This window comes from Lytechinus pictus, chromosome 5, assembly GCF_037042905.1.
Source record: "Lytechinus pictus isolate F3 Inbred chromosome 5, Lp3.0, whole genome shotgun sequence".
NCBI classification, from domain to species: Eukaryota; Metazoa; Echinodermata; class Echinoidea; order Temnopleuroida; family Toxopneustidae; genus Lytechinus; species Lytechinus pictus.
This window is the reverse complement of record NC_087249.1, coordinates 7,548,041-7,559,351: the sequence shown is the minus strand read 5'-3', so window position 1 is coordinate 7,559,351 and position 11,311 is coordinate 7,548,041. Positions and strand designations below refer to the sequence as shown.

At 37.9% G+C, this 11,311-nt stretch overlaps 1 protein-coding gene across 1 annotated transcript; it reads left to right on the top strand.

The window, feature by feature from the left end:
• The first annotated feature begins 2,492 nt into the window (after positions 1 to 2,492).
• On the top strand, positions 2,493 to 6,937 carry LOC129261865 (techylectin-5A-like). Its single transcript, XM_054899895.2, has 5 exons — positions 2,493 to 2,550; positions 3,941 to 4,123; positions 5,356 to 5,510; positions 6,018 to 6,279; positions 6,644 to 6,937. Exons 2-5 carry the CDS (start codon positions 4,009 to 4,011, stop codon positions 6,898 to 6,900), a joined length of 789 nt encoding a protein of 262 aa, XP_054755870.2. The 5' UTR covers positions 2,493 to 2,550; positions 3,941 to 4,008; the 3' UTR covers positions 6,901 to 6,937.
• Positions 6,938 to 11,311: the final 4,374 nt, after the last annotated feature.

The following is an 11,311-nucleotide window of genomic DNA, read 5'->3' as shown; positions in this document are numbered from 1 at the left end:
CCCCAAAAAAAAAAAAAAGTTTTATTTTTATTTATGATTTTTTGCTAGAAAATGCTGTCTTCGTATCCTTGAACCACCACGGGCTTAATTCGCTCATATTGCAGAGGCGGCCTAGCGACATATTTCCATGATAAATCCTTCTCTTTTTATCTACTTCATTCTTTTTTTTATTTTCCTTTCCCATTTTGTTCTTTGTATCTTTTTTTTCATTGCTATAAAGAATCATGCATGGGTGGCAGCCCCAGCCCCGCTCCATCTCTACCAGTTCCTTGCATGCACTATACCGACGCCAAAGTTTTACACTCTTAAAATTGCCGGGCAACACACTGTACACACAACAAATTGGTTAAAACTTTATCAAATTCTGGGTAGGTTTAAACCAATAATGTGTGCTTTGGTTGAAACTACACAGTATTGGTTGGAAAACTACCCAGAGTTGGGTGAATTTTTAAACCAATTGTTGTGTAGACAGTACGTTGCCCAACATTTTAAGAGTGTAGGTTAATGGGGTAATTAACCAATAATGAGCCAACGGTAAGAATGGAAATAAAATTATGAAGTTACGGAATATCCTCGGATGACGGCGGGGTATAAACATTTTAGTGGAGTCATAATTATAACGTTTAGGTTTATTGCCTAGGACGCCTAGCTGCCAGATGACGTCACACCTGGGGCTCGTGACACAAAACTTAGCAACCATCGTAGAGCATTTTCTTACGATTGATTTGCATTGCCATGCGCAATTAATTGTGAAAAATCAAACTCTCGATTAATCAAATCAAACTCTCGATTAATCAATCGCTAACATTTGTGTTACGGGACTCAGGACACTTTGTAGGTTCAAGCCCCATAGAATCTATCGACACATTGTACTTCATGTACGTGTTCTTAATAATATTTGCAAACCACTATTAAATACCAACGATGAGAGGGGTGCATGGTCTCGTATATAGTAGTCTGCATAAGTTAGACAATGATAGCAATTTCCCAAGGTGGTGACGACGGCGCCGTCTTTATTAAATCCTGACAACCTAACAAAATTTAATCATAAGGGTAATTAAGGCTCACTGATTATGGATTCCATATCACATCACGAAGGTCAAAGGTCATAAGGGTCATCGAACCACTAATATAATGTTGATGTATCAGCATTACAAAACACAAAACAGGATTTGAGAATAAATACGTAAATAAATTATAGGACCTAATGATAGAATCGTTATCAAGTATCAACAGCTAATCAACTTCCGATCTTTGAATTGGGAAAGACTGAAATGACATGTGGAGTCAATAAACTTTAACCATGTTGAGGTATCAGCATATTGAACAAAGGTTAAGATTTGAATATAATTTTATATTCAAGTCTCTATTCTGTAAAACTAAGTAAATGGTTACCAGGTATATCAGCGACTAGATTTTTATAATTTCAAGTCACTCTATAAAGGACAAAGGTCATCTCATATCAAATGTATGTCAAAATGTGTACATTATTCGTTCCAAAGTATTTTTTTATATTTTAACGAAACCTTCGTGAGAATATATCGGATATCGACAATTACATGAAGTATGTTACCCAGTCAAATTGAAGGTCAATTCTGATCGAAAACTTGGATAAAAGATTAATAGTTATCTTAATTTCAAAAGTAAATGGTAATATCCATTCGTTTGCTTATTCCTTGAAGCTTATATGAAGAAAATAAATTATAAGGGCATCATCTCAGATGGATATTTCATTCAAAAATCTTAGACCTTGAATAAACTTTCGGACAACTAGGCCTCTTTCTTATTGGGCTCTTCTTGTTATTAAAGCACAAAGAAGCAATTTCAAAATGCACCAAACGTTTCAGAGATAATTAAAAGGTAATTAAAAGGGCATTGAGGCCAACAGCCAAAAAGCATCTACGACCTCAGCTCTAATGACATTGGATTGTCAAATTTTACAAAACTAATCACAATATTAAAAAATTACGGGGGAAAGGGGGGAAATGTTTGATATGTCATTGTCGAACTAGTGTTATGGAGGCGAGAATGTTATATGCGTTCCACCACCTGGCATACACTATACCTTTAATGTGTCGTACATGTATATAGCTTTCCCCGAACATAAAAAAAACATGAAAGATGGTCTAGATTACAGACTACGCAAGTAAGTCAAACTCTCCAATACCCAAGGTTTAATTGCCAATCGAGTATGCACATAAAAACCATGGACCATATCTGGGGATCGCCTTGCGCACGTTTCGAATATGCTGCTATTAATTTATTACCCAAACCTGACGAACAGGGCTCTACAAGGCTGAGCAGGTGGAGCCAATGAAAATCGAGAACTCCACGGAAGTAACCATAAAGGCCTGATTACCATAATCGTAAACTTGATGAAATCGCCCACCTTTTCCAATAAGTATGATGGCAAGAGATGACACAACAGAACTCTTGCCTTTATATTATTTCAGGATTAATCCTCATCCGTAACTCCCACTATAGCTATGGCTTTTTGTAGATATAGAAGTGTTTTCGCTATAGTCTTTGTTATCTCTCAGCTAAGCAAAGGTAAGTCAAACACCATAATTACGTCCGTCTCTTTCGGAACCAAAAAATATATATACATATATATTTTAGGCATCAAGTGTGGCCAAGACGAATTTTCATGTGCCATTGAAAAATAGACAAACGAAGAAGATGAATTTAAGTGGATAGAATTGAATGAGATACAGAATTTTTCAGTCCGTCAAGCTGTTGGGGAACTAAAAATGTAAATATTGGAGTTCTTCAAGGATGTTTGCTGTCACCAATTCTCTTCCTCCTAGTCATTGAGTTCAACATGAAGACCACCATATCAGACAGGGTTTACGACATTCGGTTGATCCTCTGGACAAACTTGGTTGACCTCGACATCGTCGAAGATCTGACGCTCTTGTCACACAACTACAGCCATGGGCATACATACTGACAAGACCAATCACCTCGAGACTACAAACCAGCTGGTGCAGGGCTGAATATCAACAAGATGTTAACTGAAGTGATGAGGATCATCACCACCACCACCAAAGAGTCCGTGGTGACCCCGTCAAGGAATTGAAATATTCATCTGTGTGCGTAGGAGGACACAGATATCGCAGTCAAGATTGGAAATAAACAACAAAGAACAAACAAACCAACAAAACTTTTACTCATCGAAAAAGATGGTTTATATTCATGCCAATTCGTCTAATTGCCGACTCGTGTACAATCATTTTGTCTACCATCAATTTGTCCAATATCCACATGGTCTAATTGCCATTTCGTCCACTCACAATAACCAGTTGGTCCAATAGCCATTTAAACCATATACCATATGGTCTACTTGGACTATAAAGTGTTATTGGGTAAAATGAATGATAATAAAAAAATTATTACACCAACTGGTTGTGAGACGAAATGGTCATAGACGAACTGGTGATTAGACGAAGTGATGGTTGGACAAATGGTTATTTGACCAAATGGTTGTTGAAATGTTGATGGACGTAATGGCATTAGACTAAATGAAGGTAGACCATGTGGTGAGTGGATGAGTTGGCAGTGGACGAATTGACAATTTACCGAAAAGGTTCCGCAAGAGGAACTAAGCTTCGAATCTTTAGATTTTAAGTCCTGCTGTAAAACCTGGAGGACGACAAAGACGATACAGAACAAAAAACATCCATACATTCTTCAACACCTGTCCAAGAGGAATGTACAGGGATACTGACATAAGACCAACCCAGACCAGTGCGATAGGCCTGTAGGCTTATGGCGTTTTGCTGATGGCATACACTGGCATATGCTGCAAACTTTAGCTCGAAACGTCATTATGTACCTTGTACTATATGAATAAAAACAAACCTCAAGATTTTCTTATTAGGCCTACCTACTAAAACATGGGCACTTGTATCATTAATTATTGTTCTCGTATCATTTCAAGGTTTGGCATCTGCTGAGCAATCGCAGAAACAGCGAGGCGTAGATATCAACAAGAACTGTGAGCCGGTCATGCAGGACGGGAAAGAAGTTCCTCAAAAGATGACGTACCGAATCGATGACAAACGTTCTTACGGCAAACATGGAAAAGGGTCTTTCCCTGTTCAGAGGAAAGCCTGTGAAATCGGTCAGTATACTATATAAAGTCAGACCCAGTTCTGAGTATACTTTCTCGAACTGGTTTCCCTTAAACCCTTCAATAAGAGATTGGCAACGAGATCCTTCGGTAGATCTTGAGCTACCGATCATGTTCTAATACACTGTTGCTTGAAGATTATTTTATAATGTATATGTATAACACCAACATCTATTTTAAAAGCTAACAATAAAATACCCGGGGCGGATTCTGCCCCCCCCCCCATCGGCATTTTCGCGATATAAAATCCGCTGCGCGAAATTTTTCGACCGCGCAGCTCGCTGACATTTTACTTTCAAGTCTCGCGCAACTTTTCAGACCTAACTTGCGACGCCCGGGTAGCGAAGTTGTTTTTCCCACACGAGTTCCAGATCCCAATATGAATATTCACGACTTGCGTCTTCGGAATAAGTTGCCGGTATATACCCTTAAATAGGCCTAATGCTTATACACTTATCAAATTGCCATTACTGACAAGTCAATAATGCTATAGGCTAGCCTTTGGCTTGCCTAGGCTAAGACATTAACTTTATCTCATGGGTTTAACGTAAGTAAATGTTAAGTTCGGAATTAACCAGTTCTAAGTTAACCATGGCATTATTTGGCTGCCGGCATTAGACAGGTCCAGATTTGAGATAAAGTTAACGCGCCCGAGCGGAATCCTACAAAGAGTCTTTGAATAGGAAATAAGTTGGGGGCTGTAAATTAATTAGGGCATATTCTTCATCTTACGCATAAATTTGCATAATCGTATTATTTCGGAAAACAATCTTGTAGATTTCATTGCACGCTACCCCTGTGCAAATTTCGCTGCTCTCGCGCGATCGGCGGCCGAGGTCTCGGAAGTGATATGGGTGCAAATAACCCAGCTAGTCATGGTGTAGCGGTTCTGAGTCTCAGAGGGTCGTGTGTTCGAATCCCACCATGGCCTAGCGTCCTTTGGCAAGGCGTCAATCCACTCTCCACCCAGGTGTTAAATGGGTACCCGGTAGGATGCGAAAGCTTATGTAGTACGCCTAGCAATTGAGTCTTGGAACTCTTGTTGGAATGCTCCCCAGGGAGTGGAGAAGGTGCTTACATTGTATGCGGGCATGCAAGGATCCGATGACCGGGGTAATAATATATCTGTAAAGCGCTTAGAGACGTCGTTCCGATGTATTAAGCGCTATATAAATGCGGAATATTATTATTATTATTATTTATTTACTTTATTTTAACTACAGATGGCAGCATATCGCCCTCTTTGGTTCCAGGGCAACCGATGGACTGTGCCGACATCCAGGCTCGTGGGGCAAACGTCAGTGGTGTCTATGCCATATACCCTGGGAAGCATATCAATGTTTATTGTGACATGGAGACTGATGGGGGCAATTGGACGGTGAGTACATCACAGTAGGCCTACTTCTGGGGTAGAGTTTTTCCAAGACGATAACAATTGAACACCCATTGAATTTTAATCTGTGTTTGTGAGTAGCGTATAACTAATTTGAGGGGGCCAGATGGGGCAAAATTTCTACTAAGCTGCAAGCGAGCAAAGCGAGGAAAAAGTAAAGGAAACGAGAGAAATGTGAAATTATTTCCTAAATAACAAAATATATATGTTTTTTTTAATCGATATTGTAGAAAAAGTCAACATTTTTGCTCGCTTGCTGTACTCGCCCTTTCAGCTTTTTGAAGATGTTTGCCTCATAATTGGCACATTACGCCACCCGGTCGTATATAGGACACAATAATCATTATTGAAAGACAAGAAGAAAAAAATGTATTGCATAACAAAGTAAATCAAAGAGAAAACAAATGACAAGTTAAGATAAAGGCAGGAAAGGTCATAATTTGTTCAAAAATACACACATTCTCTTCGTTGCTCATTCCCGGAATGCAATAGGTTTTTCAACGTAGAAGTGATGGTTCTGAAAATTTCAACCGTAACTGGTCTGACTACAAGATCGGCTTTGGAAGTATCTCTTCCGAGCACTGGCTAGGTAACGATATGATTCATCAGCTATCGAATCAGAGGAATTACGAACTGAGGGTTGATCTGGAAGACATAATAGGAGATACTAGATATGCCAATTACGACATCTTTCGAATTGACAATGAAACACTTGGCTACAGCCTGACTGTCAGCGGCTATTCGGGTAATATAGGTAATGAAAAAAGGTCTCCACTATCTTCCGAGTATCTTTATCAAGAAAATTGTATAAATTTTTTGCATGTACTGGCGTAAGCCTATTCTTAGGTACCCCCACCTCCGCCACCCCGGTGATAGACTTTAATCTGAATCCGTAGTTAATATTCCACTCCTTCTTGTTCTAAAAAAAGCTTTTTGATATCATAACTAATGAAACAAGAGCTTTTCTTTCGTTTTATTTGGTTTGAGGGGAGGGGTCACCTTTTTTGTTCTTTTATCCTAATTTCATTCACTCTTGGTTCCTTCCTTTTTCCTTTTCTTACTTATTTCTTATTTCCTTTTTGATTACTTTCTTTATGTTTTCCTTCTGTTCATCACAGGCGATACACTTTGGTACCACAATCGGAGAATATTTCGCACTCCTGACATGAACAACTTTTGCGCAATGGTTTACAGGGTCGGTTGGTGGTACGGTCCTGCCGATCGTTGTTTTACAGGTGTTTTTATGGATGATGATGGTAAACCTCTTCATCATCCGGGCGGGATATTTTGGATATCGGTGGTGACTCACAAGGTCAAGAAAAGTGAATTGAAGCTACGACCTGTACCGGATTACCCCACCAGTCCGAGCGATTAAAGGGCAAGTCCAAGGGTGTAGGCTGGTTTGAGCATGGAGAGGTGGAACTGAAGTAGCTGGGAGGGGGGGGGGCACAAGCCCGATGCTTTTTTTTTTTCATATCTTCATGGAAAAATCATAGCTGTACCCATGAGACAGCTCAATCTGAAAACACTAACTTGTAGCCACAGATATGGGAGGCTAATCTTGTCAGGGACTGCTTAATACCAGTACCCCCAACGCCTACCATGAGAGCATTTACCACGCTCCTGACGGATGATACGAATGATCCAGGCAATGTGCTGGACAGTATCCGAAAAGAAGACTCATTTCATCTCCTTCGATGAACTCATGTTGAAATCATCCAGATAATCACCCAATACAGTCTTGAGTTTGTTGAGATCTACGATGTCTTCATAGAGCTTGTCAGCTTCCTCAGAACCCACTTTCATGAAGTCACCAAAGAGGGCTTAGTAAAAAACGTCTCAGTGTCAATGTTCTGACTGAAATGCTTGCTAGTCATCTCGGATATGATGGCATGGGGGTGAACATCTTGGGGAGGTGGAACTAAAGTTTGGAAAATCAGCTGTTGAAGCAGAAGAAGGGGTTCAAATTTCGTTTTGATTGCCAGTGTCGGAACTCATATGCCTCAGCGGGTGGATGCACCTCCCCCCTGCCTACGCCCTTGAAGTTCACCCCAACGAAAAAGGTTGATTTGAATATAAAGAGAACATTAAACAAGCATGACGCTAAAAATTTCATCAAAATCGGATGTAAAAAAATAAGAAAGTTATGACATTATTATTATCATTGTTATTATTATTATCATTATTATTATTATCATCATTATTATTGTTATATGATTGAATGATATTCACGGTAAATTATAGGGGGGATAATTGCGAAGGTCATCCCACCACCTGCAATTTTGTGGAATAGGGAGAAAAATGCGTCCCCCTCTCCCAGTTTAAACATCATGTTGCCAGCACTGTTTTTTTTAATGCAAGGATTTTTAAAGGTTTTCTTAATCAATCACGGCGCCACTGTTATGTATATTCAGCTTTGAAATGACACCAATATCAGGCAATATCATTCTCTCCGTTCAACTGAGATATCGTAAGACAAACCGAAATAAAATTGAAAAGGCATAACAAAACCACATGGGGGCGAGTTAAAAACGCATTGTCGAAAATGAATAGTCCACGCTTTGTGATCAGTGAATATGATTACCATGGAGATATAATACTAATTTTGCCTCGCATCATCATTATCATAAGTGAATATGATTACCTTACAGATATATATATAATAATTTTGCCTCTCTGTTGCAACTTATATATTCTCGCAATCAAATTATGTACTTGATAAAAAGCCAACCAGTGCTGGTCAGATGCAGTTTTATCTATGGTGGGATGGGGGATTAATGAATATCAATGATTCAGATTATTCTCAGTTTACCAAAATTTCTCGCTTTTCTCGCCCGCTGACAGGGCTCGCTCATAAAATGATGATTTAGGGCAGCGATCGTTCTTATACAGTGCGTATCAACAAACAGTTTACACTGAGAAATAATCCTGTAAAATTATATATTTGTAACATCCTGAAGATTTTTCCACATTTTAACATTGGCACAGATCCATTTAAGCAAATGACGATATAACTGTCGAAAAATATTTCCGCTTGAGTGAGCACCACTTACTTTTGATAAGTTAGTGAAAAATGATTTGCGCAGGACTTTGAAATAGTTATGCGAATAAAAGTAGACCTTAATCATGAAGAACACGTGGAATTTAGCTAGTAAAATTGATTTGATGATATCTTGTACCTGTTTTAAGTTGTTTCCTTGCCCAAAACACTTCGAACAGTGCATTGCGCCCATCCCAATCCCCCACACACCGAGGCCATCGTGACGATATTGCTTTACACTGAGCTGTGATTTACATGAAAAAGTGTGGAGAAACAAGTATTAAATGAAAAATGAAATGTAAACCCACTTTAAATGATACAAACTTAGTGAACAATGCTGGAGATGTCTGATATAAACTTTTGTTCAGATTCAGTTATGTCCTCAGATCCAGCTGGCACAAAAAAGGGTAAAGGTTGTGCTTACTAAGTGTTGAAATTTCAATTTGGGTGGCAAAATTGTTACAATCGGTTTTATTTCAATTAACTAAAAGTGCAAGGGAAATGGATGAGAAATGTTTCGCAGGGTAAGTTTGATTTCGCCCTTTTCCTTTACACAGCGTGAAAACGAGCATTTCTGCGAGCTTTACAAAAATGGACAGTGCTCACTCAAGTGAGGAGGCGCGATAGCTCAGTCGGTAGAGCGGGGGATTCGTATTCTGGTGACCCGGGTTCGATTCACACTTGGTGCGCTAGTGCCCTTTGGTAAGGCATTAATCCTCATTACCAGGTCCTTCGGAGAGGACCTTATGCCGTCGGTCCTATGGTTGCTTGCTTACAAGCATTCATGCTTTCTTAGCAATCAGGGAAAAAATCCCCACCAATCAATAAAAAAAAAATCAATCAAGTGTAACATTCTGTCAAAACTTTTACTTTCATTAGATAGACGAGACCCAAACCCAAGATTATATGTGAAAAAATTACCCACATGTTGTATATATTTTTGAATTCCCAGGGCTTTTTCAAAGTATAAACTTTTTTTTTGATAGGCACTGTATACCAGCAACGTGATAGCGACTATTAGTGTCAGCAAATTTGTTTAAACTATCAAAATTGACAACCACGTCAAAGAGAAGGAAATGGGATTCATAAAAATGATTTATTGTTTAAAAGGGGCTAATTCTAATTTTATAAACAAGGGATTCTTTTTGTCAGTGCTTCCCTCCATTTGATGGAAGAAACAGAAATGTCGGTTTTGGACTGCAAACATGTGTCCGTGTACAGTCATATTTGGTAGATAAGAGATCAAAAGTATCTATTAAAAAATCAGCCGGGAGCACCATTTTCAGCGTTAACCTTTATTTTACTTTCAATATTTGAGCCGTCTTTAATAAATTATAATGAAACATTGATATGATTGACCAAGGGACTCGGCTTTCTTTTTAAGAAAAAGACCACATTGGAAAGGTTGAAGAATGGTTCAACTGCTTAAAATTGAAATAGTTGAAGAAAAAAGACCACAGTTTAACATTGAAATGGTTCTATAGAAAAGAAGCTGTTTGTGATATACGACTGTCCTGAATGTTGATATATTCTTTACATTTACCCTCTCGACAAAAAAGTCGTAATTTGGGCACTGATTCTGAAAATTTACCAGGAGGCAACGTTTTGTTAAATATATCATTTTTCTCGTAAATAACGATTCAGTATAAAATGGATAACATAGGTCTAAAGCGGTGAAAAACAACGTACAGCAGGACTATTGTTTTGGACTTACGCTAGTATAATTCTCACTTTTATAATCGATGTTCTAGAAAAGTCAGAAGGAGATTGAAAAGAGTTTGGGAGATTAAAAGAATTCTCTTGTAAAGTTAACTTGATTGACTCGCCATTATTTTGCAAACCACTCTTCAACCATTTCACAATAATAAAAACACAATTATTCAATCACTGGATTGCAGCTAATGACATAAAGCTGCATGATTTTTTTGAGACATTCGTTTCGTATATAGAAATGTATTTTATTAGCACCTCTAATGCATATGGCAGCACAATTATAGGCAATTTAAAAAATACACCAATTTACAGAATAAATTACAGATGAAAATTTACAAATATTCAAATCTTGATATTAACTTAGATTTGATTCAATTCAAATTAAAAAAAAGGCAACGAAAGTATTATACGTTAAGCATCTAATCATAAATCACAGGCAACAAATTAACAATTAATAAAAATGACTTTTATTATGTGTAGCACTAGGATTATCAATAAAGTAATTTCTCTTTTAATATATATACAGTAGACAAAACGTACATAGATTAAACAATAAGTAAATACCAAAATTAAAGGAAGCTAATTATCTGTCATCTATCACCATCATTAAGAAAATTTACCGATTCGATATGAACAAAAATCTTATTGTTCGGAATAGAAATCAGATCTAGAAATCATCCGAAATTAATTTTGCCCAATTATTGACCGTCGGCCCCCGACAGCCACTGAGTAGCGCCAAATTGAAGGCCTGAATATGCGTCGGAGTGATTATTAAGTCGTTTCCATATTTTGCATCGCACTTCTAGGTAAAAATTTTGGTACCTAGTTAAGAGTTTTAGATGTTCATACTTTTAATATATTTTCTTATTCACATTGTATGAATACGATGACATCTCCATATTGTGTTCCATATTGCTTTCACTATATATACTATCTCTACAGTCTTTATGGAAAACAAAAACTCATATTCATTTTAACTGCGTTATGTAATTGTAATCATTGGATCTTTGTTTCTTTTTCTTCAAAGTACGAT